This window comes from Panulirus ornatus, chromosome 14, assembly GCF_036320965.1.
Source record: "Panulirus ornatus isolate Po-2019 chromosome 14, ASM3632096v1, whole genome shotgun sequence".
In the NCBI taxonomy this organism is placed as follows: domain Eukaryota; kingdom Metazoa; phylum Arthropoda; class Malacostraca; order Decapoda; family Palinuridae; genus Panulirus; species Panulirus ornatus.
This window is the reverse complement of record NC_092237.1, coordinates 2,059,281-2,081,576: the sequence shown is the minus strand read 5'-3', so window position 1 is coordinate 2,081,576 and position 22,296 is coordinate 2,059,281. Positions and strand designations below refer to the sequence as shown.

The 22,296-nt window shown below is 41.1% G+C and overlaps 1 protein-coding gene across 12 annotated transcripts in view; it reads right to left on the bottom strand.

Annotated features, from left to right (window-relative positions):
* Window positions 1-6,918: 6,918 nt before the first annotated feature.
* LOC139753145 (glutathione S-transferase 1-1-like) overlaps window positions 6,919-22,296 on the bottom strand; it is a 200,915-nt gene continuing 185,537 nt past the window's right edge. For all 12 annotated transcript variants that reach the window (XM_071669303.1, XM_071669307.1, XM_071669304.1 and 9 more), the window contains 3 exons: window positions 13,719-13,866; window positions 11,114-11,344; window positions 6,919-9,194 (listed from right to left, as the gene is read on the bottom strand). In XM_071669303.1, the coding sequence (XP_071525404.1) occupies window positions 9,063-9,194; window positions 11,114-11,344; window positions 13,719-13,866 (511 nt within the window). In that variant the 3' untranslated portion in view covers window positions 6,919-9,062. The remainder of the gene's footprint in view (window positions 9,195-11,113; window positions 11,345-13,718; window positions 13,867-22,296) is intronic.

Below are 22,296 nucleotides of genomic sequence, written 5' to 3'. Positions count from 1 at the left end.
ACATATATCCTTTGGTCAATCTTTGACCAAACCATTTCAAAACACCCTCTTCTGCTCTCTCAACCACACTCTTTTTATCACCACACATCTCTCTTACCCCATTATTACTTACTCGATCAAACCACCTGACACCACATATTGTCTTCAAACATCTCATTTCCAGCACATCCACCCCCCTCTGCACAACTCTATCTGTAGCCCATGCCTCACAACCATATAACAATGTTGGAACCATTATTCCTTCAAACATACCCATTTTTGCTTTCCAAGATAATGTTCTCGACTTCCACTCACATACACATATATATACACAAACACCCACATACGCACATATACATACTTATTCATATCAACATATACATACATATATATTTATTTATTTATTTTGCTTTGTCGCTGTCCCCCGCGTTTGCAAGGTAGCGCAAGGAAACAGATGAAAGAAATGGCCCAACCCACCCCCATACACATCTTTATACATACACGCCCCCACACGCAAATATACATACCCATACATCTCAATGTACACATATATATATACACACACAGACATATACATATATACACATGCACACAATTCACACTGTCTGCCTTTAGTCATTCCCATCGCCACCTCGCCACACATGGAATAACATCCCCCTCCCCCCTCATGTGTGCGAGATACGCTAGGAAAAGACAACAAAGGCCCCATTCGTTCACACTCAGTCTCTAGCTGTCATGCAGTAATGCCCTAAACCACAGCTCCCTTTCCACATCCAGGCCCCACAGAACTTTCCATGGTTTACCCCAGACGCTTCACATGCCCTGATTCAATCTATTGACAGCATGTCGACCCCGGTATACCACATCGATCCAATTCACTCTATTCCTTGCCCGCCTTTCACCCTCCTGCATGTTCAGGCCCCGATCACTCAAAATCTTTTTCACTCCATCTTTCCACCTCCAATTTGGTCTCGCACTTCTCGTTCCCTCCACCTCCGACACACATATCCTCTTGGTCAATCTTTCCTCACTCATTCTCTCTATGTGCCCAAACCATTTCAAAACACCCTCTTCTGCTCCCTCAACCACGCTCTTCTTATTTCCACACATCTCTCTTACCCTTACATTACTTACTCGATCAAACCACCTCACACCAGATGTTGTCCTCAAATATCTCATTTCCAGCACATCCACCCTCCTGCGCCCAACTCTATCCATAGCCCACGCCTCGCAACCATACAACATTGTTGGAACCATTATTCCTTCAAACAGCCATTTTTGCTTTCGGAGATAATGTTCTCGACTTCCACACATTCTTCAAGGCTCCCAGGATTTTCGCCCCCTCCCCCACCTTATGCTTCACTTCTGCTTCCATGGTTCCATCCGCTGCCAGATCCACTCCCAGATATCTAAAACACTTTACTTCCTCCAGTTTTTCTCCTTTCAAACATATACACATATATAGATATTACATACATACACATGTACATACTTGCTTGCCTTCATCCATTTCTGTTGCTACCCTGCCCCACAGGAAAACAGCCTTGCTATCCTCTGCTTCAGCGAGATAGCGACAGGAAAACAGACAAAAAAGGCCTTGTTCATTCACACGCAGTCTCTAGCTTTCATGTGTAATGCACCAAAACCACAGCTCCCTATCCACAGACCTTTCCATGGTTTACCCCAGACGCTTCACATGCCCTGGTTCAGTCCATTGACAGCATGTCGAACCCAGTTTACCACATCTTTCCAATTCACTTTATTCCTTGCACGCCTATCAGAGATATAGGTAGATAGATGGGAAAAGTTGAATGCAGCAAAGAGCTTCACCAGTAGCCTTTGATGTTTTTAAGAGGGGGATGAAATGGAGGCGGATAACTTGATATCAGCTGTAGGTGAAGGGGCAGACATGTCAGTAACTTGTATAGGCTATGCAAAATAACATTCCTGTATGTTTGGAGCTTGTTTGTCTTGTGGATATATTAAAACAAGAAAATATTGTACACTTGTGAAAGAATCCAGAACTTCCATTTTTTCTCTTATAACTATAATTCACTTATTTCAACACCCCTGCAAATGATGTTATCCACAATTTTTTTACCCTTGAATAATAATAATACCCCTTCATTTTCCAAGGATGTGTTTGATGGATAAAAATCCACTAAAATGAAAATTATGTCTTACTCTCTTCTTATCTTTAATGTAAAAAATTTATTTGTTTACTTTCCCTGATAATGTTATACATTAATCTCAACAAAAAATGTTTTTGTGATTTCCTAATTTTTATAATACAATACTATTTGATGTATTTTTTGCAGTCAGATAATGTAAGAGTTGAAAAATGGCAGTTTTCTTCAGTTAAGCTCCTCTTTCATTCTAATACATGAGTTCAAAACACCTTGCCTGTATATTGAAATGCTGATTATTCATGCGCATGTTCTATTTGAATCATTTATAATACTTGGGTCACATTCAATATTTTCTAATCTGCACTGCTTAAACTTGCTTTGCCTTTTCATGAGTTACTGTTTGTCCTAAATATTGTTTATTTTTTCCCTAAATTATTATTATCTTGGCAAAATTTAGAGTAATTGTACACATTAACAAGAAGTTTTTCAAATGTGTAACCTTCTGAAATACTCAAAGTATTTAACTTCTGGGCATGAATTGTGAAATTCCAGCGACTTGCTTTCTGACACAGCCTTCTATGCTGGCAGCCTGGATGGCCTGGTCAAACGTCACTACTACTCTAATTCTCCCTGATATCTTCACTGTTTTTGTTAGCATAATAATACTTTTAGATTCTTGAGTTAAACAAAAGGTTTCTGAAGGGGACTGTATGAAAATCAGTGTAAAGTAGACACAAAAATACTGTGTAATTTGACGAGTAAATGATAAGTTTTAGGCATTGCAGTTATAAGCAATAATTATGCATTTGTATTGTGATTGCTTCCCATATCATTATTTTATGAGGTTGACAAGATGTTTCTGAAGGTTAATATGAGAAAATCAGTATAAAATGAAAATGTACTCAGTATTTTGACAGGTAGGTGATAGATGATGAGTGGACAGTTTGAACTACTGTCATTTGCATTGTGATTATGAATAATAAAATTACACATTCATTTTGTGATTATTTCTCATTATAAGCTTATGTATTAGGTAAGTTTTCTGAAGGGAACAATAGAAGAGTCAAATCAGAAAAACTTACTCTGTAATTTGGTGGGTAGAAGATAATAAATGGTAAATGTGCCTGTGATTTGGAAGCATTGTATATATGAACGATAATTATGAATTCATATTGACATCATTTTCCACATAAGTAGTTTAAGATGTAGGTAAGATGTTTCTGCAGAGAGCTGTGTGAAAGTAACTTGGATCACATAAAAGTGACCTTTTGGCAGTGTATTTTCCAACTGGAGGTGTATGTGGCATGATTAGGGCCCAAATTATGTTGAGCACATCAGACTCACGTTGTGTGAGTAGCATACAAAGGTTTTAAGAAAAATTGTGAGCTTTACAAGTAAAGGAGACCATATTGGAGGTGGAAGGATGGAGTGAAAAAAAATTTTGAGTGGTTGGGGCCTGAAAATACAGGAGGGTGAAAGGTGTGCAGGGAATAGTGTGAATTGGAACAGCGTGGTATACTGGGGTCAAAATCCTGTCATTGGACTGAACCAGGGCATGTGAAGCGTCTGGGGTAAACCATGGAAAGGTCTGCGGGGTCTGGATGTGGATAGGGAGCTGTAGTTTTGGTGCATTACACATGTGAGCTAGAGACCGTGTGAACAAATTTGGCCTTTTTCATCTGTTTTCCTGGCGCTAACTTGCTAAAGCAAGGGTTAGAGATGCTATTTCCTGTGGGGCAGGGTAGCAACAGGAATTGATGAAGGCAAGCATGTATGAATATATACATGTGTATGTATGTACATGTCTGTTTGTATGTATATGTTATGTATATGTGCATTTATGTGATTGGGAATACCTGGTTTAAAAAGCGAGATATACATAAGTATACGTATGTAAGTAGGAGAGATGGCCAGAGAGCGTTATTGGATTACGTATTAATTGACAGGCGCGCGAAAGAGAGACTTTTGGATGTTAATGTGCTGAGAGGTGCAACTGGAGGGATGTCTGATCATTATCTTGTGGAGGCTAAGGTGAAGATTTGTATGGGTTTTCAGAAAAGAAGAGTGAATGTTGGGGTGAAGAGGGTGGTGAGAGTAAGTGAGCTTGGGAAGGAGACTTGTGTGAGGAAGTACCAGGAGAGACTGAGTACAGAATGGAAAAAAGTGAGAACAATGGAAGTAAGGTGAGTGGGGGAGGAATAGGATGTATTTAGGGAATCAGTGATGGATTGCACAAAAGATGCTTGTGGCATGAGAAGAGTGGGAGGTGGGTTGATTAGAAAGGGTAGTGAGTGGTGGGATGAAGAAGTAAGAGTATTAGTGAAAGAGAAGAGAGAGGCATTTGGACGATTTTTGCAGGGAAAAAATGCAATTGAGTGGGAGATGTATAAAAGAAAGAGACAGGAGGTCAAGAGAAAGGTGCAAGAGGTGAAAAAGAGGGCAAATGAGAGTTGGGGTGAGAGAGTATCATTAAATTTTAGGGAGAATAAAAAGATGTTCTGGAAGGAGGTAAATAAAGTGCGTAAGACAAGGGAGCAAATGGGAACTTCAGTGAAGGGCGCAAATGGGGAGGTGATAACAAGTAGTGGTGATGTGAGAAGGAGATGGAGTGAGTATTTTGAAGGTTTGTTGAATGTGTTTGATGATAGAGTGGCAGATATAGGGTGTTTTGGTCGAGGTGGTGTGCAAAGTGAGAGGGTTAGGGAAAATGATTTGGTAAACAGAGAAGAGGTAGTAAAAGCTTTGCGGATGATGAAAGCTGGCAAGGCAGCAGGTTTGGATGGTATTGCAGTAGAATTTATTAAAAAAGGGGGTGACTGTATTGTTGACTGGTTGGTAAGGTTATTTAATGTATGTATGACTCATGGTGAGGTGCCTGAGGATTGGCGGAATGCGTGCATAGTGCCATTGTACAAAGGCAAAGGGGATGAGAGTGAGTGCTCAAATTACAGAGGTATAAGTTTGTTGAGTATTCCTGGTAAATTATATGGGAGGATATTGATTGAGAGGGTGAAGGCATGTACAGAGCATCAGATTGGGGAAGAGCAGTGTGGTTTCAGAAGTGGTAGAGGATGTGTGGATCAGGTGTTTGCTTTGAAGAATGTATGTGAGAAATACTTAGAAAAGCAAATGGATTTGTATGTAGCATTTATGGATCTGGAGAAGGCATATGATAGAGTTGATAGAGATGCTCTGTGGAAGGTATTAAGAATATATGGTGTGGGAGGCAAGTTGTTAGAAGCAGTGAAAAGTTTTTATCGAGGATGTAAGGCATGTGTACTTGTAGGAAGAGAGAAAAGTGATTGGTTCTCAGTGAATGTAGGTTTGCGGCAGGGGTGTGTGATGTCTCCATGGTTGTTTAATTTGTTTATGGATGGGGTTGTTAGGGAGGTGAATGCAAGAGTTTTGGAAAGAGGGGCAAGTATGAAGTCTGTTGTGGATGAGAGAGCTTGGGAAGTGAGTCAGTTGTTGTTCGCTGATGATACAGCGCTGGTGGCTGATTCATGTGAGAAACTGCAGAAGCTGGTGACTGAGTTTGGTAAAGTGTGTGAAAGAAGAAAGTTAAGAGTAAATGTGAATAAGAGCAAGGTTATTAGGTACAGTAGGGTTGAGGGTCAAGTCAATTGGGAGGTAAGTTTGAATGGAGAAAAACTGGAGGAAGTAAAGTGTTTTAGATATCTGGCAGCGGATGGAACCATGGAAGCGGAAGTGAATCATAGGGTGGGGGAGGGGGCGAAAATCCTGGGAGCCTTGAAGAATGTGTGGAAGTCGAGAACATTATCTCGGAAAGCAAAAATGGGTATGTTTGAAGGAATAGTGGTTCCAACAATGTTGTATGGTTGCGAGGCGTGGGGTATGGATAGAGTTGTGCGCAGGAGGGTGGATGTGCTGGAAATGAGATGTTTGAGGAAAATGTGTGGTGTGAGGTGGTTTGTTCGAGTAAGTAATGTAAGGGTAAGAGAGATGTGTGGAAATAAAAAGAGCGTGGTTGAGAGAGCAGAAGAGGGTGTTTTGAAATGGTTTGGGCACATGGAGAGAATGAGTGAGGAAAGATTGACCAAGAGGATATATGTGTCGGAGGTGGAGGATACGAGGAGAAGTGGGAGACCAAATTGGAGGTGGAAAGATGGAGTGAAAAAGATTTTGTGTGATCGGGGCCTGAACATGCAGGAGGGTGAAAGGAGGGCAAGGAATAGAGTGAATTGGATCGATGTGGTATACCGGGGTTGACGTGCTGTCAGTGGATTGAATCAGGGCATGTGAAGCGTCTGGGGTAAACCATGGATAGTTGTGTGGGGCCTAGATGTGGAAAGGGAGCTGTGGTTTTGGGCAGTATTGCGTGGCAGCTAGAGACTGAGTGTGAAGGAATGGGGCCTTTGTTTTCTTTTCCTAGTGCTACCTCGCACACATGAGGGGGGAGGGGGAAGGTATTCCATGTGTGGCGAGGTGGCGATGGGAGTGAATGGGGGCAGACAGTGTGAATTGTGTGCATGGGTATATGTGTATGTGTCTGTGTATGTATATATATGTGTACATTGAGATGTATAGGTATGTATATTTGCGTGTGTGGACGTGTGTGTGTATACATTGTGTATGGGGGTGGGTTGGGCCATTTCTTTCGTCTGTTTCCTTGCGCTACCTCGCAAACGCGGGAGACAGCGACAAAGCAAATAAATAAAATGTATATATATGTGTATATGAATGGATGGGCCATTCTTCATCTGTTTCCTGGCACTACCCCTGATGGGGGGAAACAGCGATTATGTATAATAATGACAAAAAAAATTTAAGGAAAAGTAAATGAATAATCCTTTGTGGAATAAAACTTTATTTCACACTCTTGACAGGAAAAGCATAAAATTTTCACCAACATAACTACACAGACCTACCCTAAACACAAGAGTCTGGTACTTACCCTTCAGCTGGCATAATATAATCATGATCTACATAATTTTTAATTCAAAGTATCAATTATCAGTAACCTTTATGGTGTTGGCAATTTTATTTTGTAAATATTGAATACAATATTAACCTCAAAAGAAATCAGAACTATGGTTGAACATTTAGAATATTTAGAACAACTGAAATTGAACAAAAAATACTAGATAAAACATCCCCCAACACATGACCTATCTTGCAAGAGAAACTCTGAATGATATGGTATCAGAAGAAACATATGGCTCTGTTGCAGTCAAGCAGGTTACTTGCTGGCTTTTATGATATCAAGATCAGATCAGAACCATCAAATTGCACAAAGCAGATGAATTATATTTGTCCCCTGTTTCCTAGACAAACGAGAATGCTTGGGCATGCCTGTTTTTGCAAGTGAAAATTATCAGAAGCACAAACAGTGTCCCAAGTTCTCTTGTACAAGTTATCTAGAAATCATGATTGCAAATAGTCTTTCACCACATTGTGCAGGGAAGGAGGAATATCCATGCAGCCTTTGGTTCTTGAATTGCTTATTTTCTTTCATTACAACTAAGTAAAAAATTAATGGAATTGGAATATATGAAAAAGAAAAAAAATCTACATTTTCTATTTCGGTGTATTTTAAGATCTGTTGATTACCTAAGACAGTAATGCATGGATAGAAAACTAATAATTTATAGCCATTCCTTGAAAAGTTAAGCATATGAGTAATAAAACAAAAATTATTAAGCTAGTGAGATTCTAACAAAATGAAGGCTGCTGATCTTCGGCTTGGAACATACTCTTTCCCTACATGGCCTACAGTAAGGCAACACAATGCCATGCAAGAAATGAAACAAAAAGCAACATTAATACTGAAACAGATGAGTTACTAACATACATAAGTTGACTATGTTGTTAAGTGAGTCAGCCTTGCCCACGGCAAAGGCAAACAGGAAAAGCTACACTCATATACAACCTCAAATGCAATTTTCCATTATGAGAAAATATTTGCCAAGGTTGGACACCAGGTTAATATTTATCATAAATAATACTATTTCACTGGTTGTCATAGAGAGCTTTTAGTTGTGATACTCATGATATATCATTGGGAAGTTTATTTCATTTCAACCCAATTATAAAAAGCTTCAAGATACTCTAATTGGAGATTAGAACACAATCCAACCTAGAATTGTACAAATGCATAAAGAATAATTGGATGCATTTCCAATTTAGCTGTCTTTTAATGGAAACATGCTTAACACATCATAAAGGGATGTGTAATTTTACATATTTGCAAACAACAAAATACACAGTAAGCTGTAAAAAGCCGAAAATTTTTGTATTGCTCTAATAGCCTATCCAAATAATTTCCAGTGCTACAATAGCCATCCAAATATCAAACACACAGTACATCAACCTATCAAGGAAGCTTAAAATTTTCAGCAAATGTAATGTGCAATACTTGGGCATACCATAATTGAATCGACTAAACCATCTACTTAAGTAGAACACACTATTGTAACTTAACAGAGCATACATAACAATGTACTGCACACACAAATATTTTTATGACACTAGCAATATTCAATAGTAACATCTGCATCAAATTTAATTTTAACTATGGATACACCATTCACCACTAAACAAGTAACAGAGTTCAGTAACAGAGTTTTATTCACCACCCAATTTTTGCCTATATCTGAGGCCATTGCAGTGGCATCTAAGCAAACAGTTTTAATAAAAATATATTTATACTTCATTGAAAGGTTTGAGCTATGATCTACGTCTCTCCAGTGGTGAAAATCCTTGTGCTATCATCTGTGGTTTCTTAGATGAAGATTCTGTACTCTGATCCTCAGTTTCTATTGGTTACATTTCATTGGACTATTTTTTGGAGGTAATAATAACCATTGCTGTTTATATTTAAAGAATAGTTATCACCATATTATTCAATAAATAGAACCTATGAAAATAACTAACAATTTCTATAAGAGAAAAAAAAAAAGGGGGCCTTGTCATTTCAGACTATACTATTACTCCCTATTTCTTTGTGATAGATGCCTTACGTTCTTTTTCCATCTGCTTCTTAAGATCATCTTCCAGTTGCTTGACTCTTGCTCGGGTCATCTCCACACCTTCAATACAGCACTCCTTGTAGCATGGGATGCCCTCCTATGGAAAACAGGTTTGGTTACAAGAACTTAACTATAAAAAAGAAAAAAGAAAGAGAAGATATGATAAAGGAAAATTTTTTTCTTTTGACAACCTAGTTGGAAGAAAACTGTACTAATGGTTAAGGCACAGTATGCAATATTAGAAAAGACTGTACTTGTTCACAGTTAAGATGACAAGAAAAATCTTATGTCACTAACAGAATTACATCAGTGTACAGTCAATTAGATTTCAGTATTAGAGCGTAAATGTTAGTTGAATATATCATTCAACTGTACAATGGCATCAATAGTTAGATAGATTTTTTTTTTTTTTTTTTTATACTTTGTCGCTGTCTCCCGCGTTTGCGAGGTAGCGCAAGGAAACAGACGAAAGAAATGGCCCAACCCCCCCCCATACACATGTATATACATACGTCCACACACGCAAATATACATACCTACACAGCTTTCCATGGTTTACCCCAGACGCTTCACATGCCTTGATTCAATCCACTGACAGCACGTCAACCCCGGTATACCACATCGCTCCAATTCACTCTATTCCTTGCCCTCCTTTCACCCTCCTGCATGTTCAGGCCCCGATCACACAAAATCTTTTTCACTCCATCTTTCCACCTCCAATTTGGTCTCCCTCTTCTCCTTGCTCCCTCCACCTCCGACACATATATCCTCTTGGTCAATCTTTCCCCACTCATCCTCTCCATGTGCCCAAACCACTTCAAAACACCCTCTTCTGCTCTCTCAACCACGCTCTTTTTATTTCCACACATCTCTCTAACCCTTACGTTACTCACTCGATCAAACCACCTCACACCACACATTGTCCTCAAACATCTCATTTCCAGCACATCCATCCTCCTGCGCACAACTCTATCCATAGCCCACCCCTCGCAACCATACAACATTGTTGGAACCACTATTCCTTCAAACATACCCATTTTTGCTTTCCGAGATAATGTTCTCGACTTCCACACATTCTTCAAGGCCCCCAGAATTTTCGCCCCCTCCCCCACCCTATGATCCACTTCCGCTTCCATGGTTCCATCCGCTGCCAGATCCACTCCCAGATATCTAAAACACTTCACTTCCTCCAGTTTTTCTCCATTCAAACTCACCTCCCAATTGACTTATACATTAAAAAGTGAAATCCACAAACTGAAAATGAGAAAAGATGCAGGGTTGGACTCAGAATGCAAATCTATTCCTATGGGAATTGCATACCTTCTGTAACTTTGTGTAATATGTGCCATACCGTTACAGTGAAGAGGAGGAACACTGAATGGAGTTGTATGTTTTACTAAAATACTGAATTTTGTTTGCACACTTAATAATTACACGAGTCACTCTAATAATTTAGAAGATTTTTCCCTTAAATTAACCCGGAAGTTAGGTAATGGTATTTCTTAGTGAATAGTGATTCTGTGTGGACTGACCCATTCCATGTTAATGCAAATGGACCTAATGGTAATAGAAATAGAAAAACTCTTGAATTCAAAAGGAAAAAAGATCTTATGTCGGATATAATTTATATTTTGTCCTAAAAAAGTTGCCAAGAAAGACATCATCTTCAGTATATCCTTTAGTTTCCTTCAAAGACGTCTTGCTCCTACCTTATATACCTCACAACTGTACTTGTTTCACTGATCAGTTTGAACCATGATGAGTAGTTTTTACTGTTAGAATTAATGGTTTTCATTCTCTTTAAGTTGGCTAATCTCCCTGCAAAGAGTCAATGAACTAATGCTTTTTTAAGAGACAGATACCTTCAGACTCTTCTTTAAAGCTGTTATGCTTTTATGTTAGTCCTAAATCCATCTTGAACTGGGGCTCATGGTAACCTAAAGCCTATACATTCAGCTACTCCATCTTTTACCTATACATTCAGCCACCCATCTTCTGCCCATTCATTCAACTCACCTTTACTCTTTCAGACCACCTGAACAGTTCACCATAGCACTTGTAACTATAGTTCAGTGCATCAAGTTCAGTGATGGAAGCCAGGATAGCAATATCAGCAATGGTAATTCTCTCACCACACAGGTAAGGAACACCTCCAATCTCCAGAAAATGGTCTAAATAGTCGAGGCTGGTTTTCAGAAGGTTCTCTTTTTCTTGGTCTGGTGGCATTCCTTGGTGGATCTTAGGACCCTGGAAGAACTCACTTATAAGCAACTTTACACATGGTAAATGACAGTAAAAGATTTAAGGTTTGTGGGGAGACAAAACTTCTGACCGTTTTCTGTAATTCAATCTACAATAAACATTTAAATATCAGGGGATTGAATTTGTCTACACAGCAAAACTGGTATAATGGAATATATGAGAGTGACTCCCCTCTTTCATGCTGAGACTTTTAAGTCAAACACCAAAGATTTTTTTTTATTTAGAACATCATATACCAAACCTCACAAACGAATACACAGTATTGTTCTGTGCTTGTACTATACAGTGTATTGACAGTGCAAATAACAAATGTTTATTTACTGAACCCCAGCACTGCAATATACTTATCAACAGATGTGACAACAATCCAACTGGGGTATTTTTAAAAAAAATACCTTGGCAAAAGCACTATGATCTACTCAGAACTACTTAAATTTGTTACATACTACACTAAATGATTAGTTTCTTTCAACAGTAGTCACATACTCACATGCACTCAAGACTATACTGCACTGTAACATGAAACATTATTTGAATTATATAGCCTGCTGTTGACAGTACAATTTAATATGGACCACCATACAACTCACAGGGCACAAGAGTAATTGAATATATAACCAATTGTTTTACTAGCTTCTTTCTTTAAGATGTACCTTTGCTTTCTGATAATGACAGTGATGCTGGTTGATTGTTGTAGAATGTGGAAGAATGATGAGATGTGGAAGGCATGTCATGTGACATGCAAAGGTTAATCATTGGATGTGGATGTTTTGGGTCTCTGTGGGCCCTAACCATCTCACTGCAAGAGAGCTGTATGCACAGAAATATGTGCATTTAGTCACTAAAGTATTGCCATTATTTTCTTTTGCACATTTTTGTTTACTCTTCCTCCAAGTACATCCAAAAAGACCTGTTTCACACATTTTTGTTTCCTCTTCCTCCAAGTACATCCGACAAGACCTGTTTTACAATCTTCTTTTCAGTCGACAGGTGGTATTCAAGTTTGTAATCCCTACTTCTTATACAGAAATATTTTTTGCAGCCCACTCCTCCCAAGTTTAGGTAGCCCAAGAAATCAAGAAATACACAACTGAGGAAGGAAGGTTCATCCTCTTTTTCACTTAAGCCCATACCCAAAAGTTTCTGCCATGCAACTGCAAGGGTAAAGATGGGATGCTCATCATATCTGTTCACTACATGGATGAAAACAGCCTGCAAGTGGAATGGTTTGACAAGTAGAATGGTGTAAAGTCAATATATGTCTGTTCTGCATTAGTATCCTTATCTGTATTGACAGACAGGCAAGCTCCATAAAATTCTCCTTTTATGTGTACATAGTGCCCTGTTTATCTCCTAATTCATGTGCAAGAGAAATAGCATCTTACTGCAACCATACTCGGTGGTTATTTCCCATCATGGATAGGTGGGTGTGTTACTCAGGATAATTGATAGTTTGACATCTTTGATGCCAATATTTTTCATACTTTCATACATGATAACTGGTAGTGTGAAAACTTCGGATCCACTCCTTAATAATAATGGTGGTCAACCATTCACTGGCTAATGCATACTGCAAGATAAAATTGGTCATGACATCCTTCTGCATTCAAGGGTGCTTTGAATTCCTGACTTGAGTTGTACATTGTTGTATGTAGGTTCAGTCCAATTCAGCCTTGTTTGTGCTGTATATTTATGTGTTTGTCTGGTCCTTATCAAATGCCGTTTTCTTCATTCTCTTCTAAGAAGGTCCCATAGGCCCCACGTTAGCACTCGGGTTTCTATAGTGATCATCAGCTCATTATGGCACTTCCTTTAACCATCATACTGAAATTCATGATAAACCAGTTCACAGCAAAATTCTGGTCCATACCACAAATGCTTAGATGCTTCCTCTAAATCTGTGTCGAGTTCTCCCTAACAGTCTGCTACGGAAGAATTTTCTTGGTGTACCCGACACTCGAGATGAAGTTAATCGTGTTATATTGCATTGTAACCTCCACAAAAACACCTCCAACTTCTCTAAATCTTCCAGCATTTTGGTCTCAGTGATTCAAGCCTTAATGCGTACTGATTAACCCCATCTTTTCGTGGCTCGATACTAATACTTTTGTATACAGAATCATCGTTATCTCATTACAAGAACCAATCATATTACCTATATCCACAAGAGTGATTTTAAATATACAGCTGGATTCCATACCAAATTAAACTCTATATAATTCTGGAACTTTTACCTCTTCCTCATAGTGCTTTTTCACATATATCAATTACTCATTCAAGTTTTTTAATGAAAAATAATCTAAAATGGCTTAAGTTACAGAGAAGGGAAAGGAAAGCAACAAGTGGTGGTAGTACTCACGAAATATTCCTTTATAGCATGGTAGAGTGTGCCCATGTCGAAGAACAACATGCGGTCAACCTTTGCTCGCTCCTCCGGTTCCTTTGGATAGAGGTATTGTGTGCCCTCTGTAGCATACTTGTTCATTAGGTACTGCATGATGGCACGACTGCAACATAAACACCAGGTCAACATTGGTCAAATCAGAGACACTGCAGACTCTTCATAAACACCAGGTTGGGTGAAATCAAGGAGTCAAGAGATTTACTAAACACCAGGTCAGATTTGGGCTGAGTTTCTGGGAAATAAGGACTTTCACATAAACACTGGATTATCTCATGTCAGGAATATGAGAATTAATTACTTCACTCAGATACCACCACGTCGACTTTTACCAAGTTGTCATAAAGAGTTTACCAGGGATGATTTTTTTTTTCCTCCCGAGCAAATACGTGGTGGAGTTTATACTGATTAAGCAAATAACTGGCATGACAATCACCCCCGTTATCATACCACAACCCAAGAGGAAGGTGATCATGTTGATAGAGTAACACCAACCAGTGTGACCAGGTTACCAACAATTCTGAGCCGTGGAAGGTAACTAAGGTTGCCTCTCAGTCCTGCAGTATGACTGATATTGACACCAGTCTAACTGTGCACCGAAAGTTGCCTCCCAACAGTGACAAATGCCTCTGAGGATATAGTACCTTTTCATATCAGTATTCAAGAATGTGAGAAACTGCAGAAGCTGGTGACTGAGTTTGGTAAAGTGTGTGAAAGAAGAAAGTTAAGAGTAAATGTGAATAAGAGCAAGGTTGTTAGGTACAGTAGGGTTGAGGGTCAAGTCAATTGGGAGGTAAGTTTGAATGTAGAAAAACTGGAGGAAGTAAAGTGTTTTAGATATCTAGGAGTGGATCTGGCAGCGGATGGAACCATGGAAGCGGAAGTGGATCATAGGGTGGGGGAGGGGGCGAAAATCCTGGGAGCCTTGAAGAATGTGTGGAAGTCGAGAACATTATCTCGGAAAGCAAAAATGGGTATGTTTGAAGGAATAGTGGTTCCAACAATGTTGTATGGTTGCGAGGCGTGGGCTATGGATAGAGTTGTGCGCTGGAGGATGGATGTGCTGGAAATGAGATGTTTGAGGACAATGTGTGGTGTGAGGTGGTTTGATCGAGTAAGTAACGTAAGGGTAAGAGAGATGTGTGGAAATAAAAGGAGCGTGGTTGAGAGAGCAGAAGAGGGTGTTTTGAAATGGTTTGGGCACATGGAGAGAATGAGTGAGGAAAGATTGACCAAGAGGATATATGTGTCGGAGGTGGAGGGTACGAGGAGAAGTGGGAGACCAAATTGGAGGTGGAAAGATGGAGTGAAAAAGATTTTGTGTGATCGGGGCCTGAACATGCAGGAGGGTGAAAGGAGGGCAAGGAATAGAGTGAATTGGAGCGATGTGGTATACCGGGGTTGACGAGCTGTCAGTGGATTGAATCAGGGCATGTGAAGCGTCTGGGGTAAACCATGGAAAGCTGTGTAGGTATGTATATTTGCGTGTGTGGACGTATGTATATACATGTGTATGGGGGTGGGTTGGGCCATTTCTTTCGTCTGTTTCCTTGCGCTACCTCGCAAACGCGGGAGACAGCGACAAAGAAAAAAAAAAAAAAAATATATATATATATATATATATATATATATATATATATATATATATATATATATATATATATATATATAATATTATTTCATTTCCATGGCACATAGCATTACACCTAAAAACAAACATCCCTCCTTGTAGGTGACTGGAAATAACCTTCAGCGACTGAGTGGAAATTTCAAGTCCAGTGTTAGAGTGCAGGAGGATGTGATCAGGCCAGAGCCCTACCCTAAACGCAGCAATGCTCACACACTCTAATTTTACTCTGGGAGGCTGGGTAGGTGGGTGGGCGGCAGAGAATGTTCATGTCTTATGTCATCCACTCAGCCTCACACACTCAAAATATCTCGTACCTCACCTCACCCCTGCCCTGCCCTGCTCTACCTCTAGCTATAAACTCGCACACTTCCACTCACCCCGCTCCCGATACTCTCCTTACCAGTTCCCCTCTGCCTTAACCCACAGTAACCTCTCATGCTACAACCCCTTCCACGCCGCCATCCTCCTCCCTACAACCTCACCACTCCCTTCCCACAACTCTGCTCCCTCACAACCTTTCCACGCCACCCCTACTCTCACCCCCTACCAAAATAATATCCCCTCCCCACCACAACCACCCCATCATTAAGTCGGGGAAGGCGAAGCTCAAGCCCCGTCCCGGCCTATGCTAATTCCTTCATTAAATATTCATACGTTGGCATTAGCGCCATAAGTCTCCATCCCCCCTTCCCCAGGGGGCGAGCCTAGGTGCCTCCCCTTGCTGTGACCCGTGAGGCTCTCCACGTGTCATGACCTGACCTGACCTCGCTACACATCATTAACCTCACCCATCACGCGCCATCAACCACAGCCCGCCACGCCACACCAACACCACACGACCATCCAGATGGTGGTAACCACAGGGTCGACCATGCACCCTGAACCACACCAGCGACCAGGTGTCATCTGCCAGCAAATATAAAGTTAGCCACGAGATGAACCATATTAAACCCAGTCAACCATACAACCACATCACCGAAACATTCACCGTCAAACCAACCATCGACAACCAGAAAATCAATTATAAACCAACTACAGAACAACAGCCACATTCTTTATAACCTCACACCTTCACACTGCTAACCACAATCAGAATGTCATCTAACAAACACCACAAATCACAAACAAACGCTACAAGTCACACACGAACACTGCGAACACGAAAGCCGAGCCTTCAGACCGGCGAGCGGGACGACCCTGGGGTCGCATCTGGCACGAAGGTAAGACTTTTGGGTCCCCTTAAGCATGACGGTGCGACCCTTAGGTCCCTTTGAGCATGATGGGACGACCCCTTAAACACGAGAGTAGGACCTTCAGGAACAATATTAACTGTATAAAGCACAACTCGCAGGGGCCTGGTGGAACGGGACCATGTCTGTCGAGGTAACATAAAAACCTCTGCAGTTATGACACGAAGGAAGTAGAAAACGGGACACACACACAATGTTTTCCAACGCTGGTATAAAAAAAAAATGGGAACAGGTGCAGGTAATTCGCTTCCTATAAAAAAAATCATAAAGCAGGAATGTGAACAAGGACAGGGAGTCACTGCCAGCAACCAGCCACCCCAAAAAACACAACAAGAACGTCTTATAAGCCGTATCACGACCATCAGATGTAGAGGGTCGTCCCACCACCACAGTAGAGAGAGAGTCGTGCCACCATCCCAAGATGGCACTTTTCGTCCCGTGTTAAGCGTCACGACCACAAGTAATGGTTATGTTTGGTGTGATCTGCTCGGCTGGTCTTGTCCAACCAACACACTGCATGTTGTAAAAAAAAAATGCCCCAGGTTTCACCAGAGTGTGAGGACGTAAGTTTGTACAAAGTGGAAGGCCACAAGTTTCAGAAGAGTGTAGGAAGCTAAGTTTCGTTAGAACGAAATCCCTAAGTTTCACTACAGTGAAACTAGTGTAAGGACACAAGTTTCACTTGACGGCGTTAGGCCCAAAGTTAACCTTAAGGGTGTGATATCCCGCTTCACTGTTTCACAGCAAGGTTTAAAGCCCAAAGTTACGTCAAAGGGTGTCAGACTCCTAATTTCACAAGAGGGTTTGAACGGCCCTAAATTTGACTAAAGTGTTAAGGCTCCAAGTTTCTCAGATGATGTACGACCTTAAGTTTCACTACAGGAAGTCAAGAGCCAAGTTTTAACAGAGGATGTAAGACCTGAGCAGAATGGATGCCCCAAGTTTCACCCGAGGGTAGGTCGCGACCCAGGAATGTTCATAAAGATGACTAGAAACCTGAGAATTTTCACGGTGTTGTTAATGATGATGACACGAAAAACTAAATATGCTAAACCAAAGTTCATTCACTCGTTTTCTTTTGCTTCCGTTACTAGTAAACCTAGCAAGACAAAAACGTGAACATCTTTAAATAAGTGTTGACGACTCGTGCATTTACCAAACGTCCAGGTTTACCCAGACATGGTTACTTGAGATGACGAGAGTTGACACATCGCTCTGGACTTACAACTACCCAAACTGGTCACCAAGGTAATCACTTACGGTAAATAAATCACTGACTCTGGCAGTTTGATGACGTGGATTACATAATGTAATCCACCTGGAAACACAGCACATCCCACGAGGCTGTCTAAGGTATTAATAAAAATTACATTATCATCCAAACTACCTCTCGTGGGCCACGTCCATGTGTGGCGAACATTCTGGAAATAAACCGTCGTCCAATATTCACGTATTTTGGTCCAAGCATCTTTACCGGCCACCCTCCCCCCAACCCTGACGCACACCTCCCAGATATATATACCGCCCGTGAATGCATTGGCAAGACCGCTTCTCTAACTCGGCAATTTGAATATGTAATTTCGACGAGACCAGACCCTTACATATACCTGCAAGAGACTCCTAACCTTAATTAACTTCTAAGAGACCTTAGCCTGATACACCTGCAGGGGACCCTAACCATACCAACATACAACATCTTGAGAACTTTGCCTCAAGAGCTTATCCACCAGCACTTGGCCTCGGGAACACCACCACAGGAACGTGGCCCCAGGAAGGTCATGAGAATCTGACCTCGGGATAACTTCCATGAGAACGTAGGGTATGGAACGCCTCCAGGAGGACCTACTACCCGGTGGAACATCTTCGTCAGGAATAAAGACGCGGAACACCTACATGAAACATAAGACTACAAAACATCTGCATGAGAATCTAGGCTATGGAACACCCATGAGAAGTGAGGCTACGGAACACCATCGAGACCTTGGTTAAAGAACACTTCCCTGAAAACTAAGGCAACGGAACAACTTCATGATAACTTAGACAACGAAACACGACGAGAACCCAATCTCTAGAACACTTCCATAAAGCCTAAAATACGGAACACCAGGAGAACCTAAGGAGAGGAATATCTGCGTGAGATCCTACCACGGACTACGGAACACATGTATGAGGACCTGGCCTCACACAACACCTAACCTACACAGTCAGTCTCTCATCAACATTTGCGGTCAGCGACGGGAAAGACGTGTTTGTAGCAGATGTTTTATAATTAATTCTGAGATTTCGACATCTACGGGTCAGCAAGTTAGGTCCAATTAAACATTTAATAGATGATATAAGACGACCCACACTGAAACATGGAATCCGCAGACCAGAGAACTACCATTTCCACATTATTATCACACTTTGAAAGTATCACAACAGAACAATCCCACCGCAGTAAATTAAGCTGCAAGATCGTGTTGTATTTAGCTACGATAACTACCTTTAAATATACTGATCACCCGAATAAATGTCAGGTTACGTAAAAGTTCGACCTGATCTGGATATAAACATCACAGATCATTAACCCGACCCAGACGTCTGGCCAAGGTCTGTTAACCTTGCCTGAGGAATGGTCATCTGGGTGGTGGGGACCCAGGACCACGACCCCTTAATGGTATGCCGTCATCAAGTCCAATGCACCACGACCACCCTCTCTCTCCATCCCTGGTAGAACGCACTCCTTAAATTCCCAACAACTGTCATGTCGTCTCTTATTTTTTTTTATTTTTACAGAAAACAGGTATTTTTGTTTTCATCATGACAGCCTGAAGTATAGAAATAGAAAATACTTATACGTCAATGACCTATGACCTTCTTAATGTGGGTACAGGTCGCCAGTTAATTTTAGTATAAGTCCGCCAGCTCAGCATTACAATCAGGAATACCTGACGTTTACATCCGACTGATTACAGATTTCTTCAAACCAGTTTTGAAAGCAGATGAGACAGGTAGAGCTATTATCATACTATTCTAAGTACCAGTTACAACACCAGAAATTCTCAGTTGTGAGGAAGATGTCTCCATTGTGATAATCGCCTTCCTTCCGTTGCGTGATGATGCTACGAGACCAGCGAAAGTGGCTCCACCTGGCAGAGCCGATGTAGCATTTCTACTGTACGTAAACCATTCTGCATGTTAGCCACGAACAGATCCTGTATTACCTCATACAGCTTCCCCAGGCCAACAACAACAGTCCGGTGAAGTCATTATTTTTGCTTGATAAGGAAAAAATATATATTTGTTCAAACTCTAGTTATATGTGATGTCACTAAGTTACGTGAAACAAATGCATCTCAAATATTTTTCCAGGATTCCAGGTCCAGTCGTCTCCTTCAGCAATGCCCGTTGTTAACTGTCCCAGGAAATCTATCTCTTTCTCTCCACTGCCGTCCTTCTAATAATATAACCGGCAGCAAAGCAGAAAAAGACAGACCCACAGGCAGACTGCGTTGGTAGCTCACCGCTGGACGAACAGACAGACAGACACACATACACAATTGGTAGTTCAGTCTTCTCTGGACACAGTACAAACACGTCCTTGATGGAGCGCAACCAGATTAGACTTTAACTTATGGCCCAACAGACAGACACAGACAAAAGCAAAAATTCCAGGTAATTAATCTGTAATTGCTGTGTAAATGCTGGTTAATGACAAATATACAATTATAATGACGGTGTCATGTTCCGTATATTAATGTCCAAGGGTAAGGTAAGAGAGAGAAACATTTGGTATAGATGTTTCTCTGTGTAGGATGAAGGTTCCTACCTACTGCAGATGTCGGTCTGGCTCCAGCACCAGAGGTAACCTGTCTCATGGTTTTCACGGAAACGGAAACTTACTTCAGCCCTGATGTTTTCACACAGACAGACTCACATGCAAGTGTGCACACACACACACACACACACACACACACACACACACACACACACACACACACACACACACACACACACACACACGTTCATCAGGAGTGAATTCTCAAAAGAGTTGTAGAGGATGATGCTCAAATATGCAAGGAAGAGTATTTTCACAGTGGAAGACACTGCAGCCCAACAGCAGTGAGAAGGAATGGGAAGGTCTTAGGAAGCAGTGAAATTCCTATCAAAAAAAGACAGTGGTAAAGGCTCTTGACCCATATGTGGCTCATGGTTCTGAAGTTTCTCAACATGAGTGAGACGAGTGTGGTGATACACCTGACAGACCGCTGACAATGTTGCTCACGATGTCCCTGGAGGAAGGTAAAGTGCCAAAGGATTCAGAGCAAACACCATACCACAGGAGACCAGACTGGTTGCGCTGTGTTGTTTATAAAGTACTGAAATGATAATCGGAAAGCAAATGGATGACTAATTTTTGAGGGGGAAACTCCATAAGCGTAAACAACACGGATCTTGGAAAATAAGATGACGCGTACCAAGTTTCTCGCACATCCTTAAGAAAGTAAGCAACGTCTCAGACAAGAGAAGGATGCGTGGATTGTGTAGACTTAACTAAATACATTCTAAGAAAGCATTTGATACTGCATCACATGGGAGGCTGCTGAAGGAAATGCATCTTCTGGCTAGAAAAACGAAATGAAAAGTAATAAGGATAAGACACAGTGAAGGAAGACCTTATCGCGAATATTATTAACTTGGAAAAAAGCTGCAGGAATGTGTGCGTGATGGGACGTGGGAATCGAAATTGCTCTCTACCTGTCGGCAAAGACCTACTTCAGAAGAACAGCAACACGAAGACAAACTGTTGGCTGGCAAATATCAGCACAATATTCCAGTTCATAAAGATAATGAAGTATTCGGCAAACTCTTCACATGGTATAATACGCTAAAATAAGAGTATTGCTTCTCAAGTTTGGTCGCCACTTAAAGAAAAACAAATAACTAACTGAAAAGGTCAAGAGGAGGGCAATAAAGATGGCACCAGATAAAAGAAACTTGAGTTGCAATGAGACGCTGGAGGCTGCAAATTTGTTCACCATGATAATGAGAGGAGTCAAGTGTGACGTGATCACAAACTTTAAGGTCTTAAATTAGTTTCATGATGTCAACAGCGAACAGTTCTTCGAAAGACAAAACAACCAGACGTAATCACATGGAATTAGGCATAAACTTCGCCAGAAAGACGTCAGAGTACGTAAACGTATCATATGAAGATGAATGGAATAAACTATAGGTGAAGCTGAGAATGCTGACAACATAGAGAAGTTCAGAAAGTTTTATGGAAATACAGACCACCGCTTGAGCGTAGAACTTTCTGCTGGTACAGTATAAACAGTAATTACACAGTGTGTGTACCTCGGGCATTTCATGTGTACCCAACATCCGTCACTACAGTCATTATCTCAGCAACCTTTACGTACATACACATCTCTCATCATCACGAGAGCCATCCAAGATGATTCATCCCGCAAGTTCTCTCTCACCCCGTCATCCTCAGTAACACGTACATGGCTCGTGACCTTAAACATGCCCCCTCCCCCACCATTCCCGTCCCTTAGGTAGGCCTAGCCAGCAGGAACAAGGGAGAGGAGGCGGCCATCAGTCACGACTCTGGGAGGAGCCAGGTCGTGAAGGGGGTACAGAGGTAAGGACGGAGCTAGGAAGGGGGGAG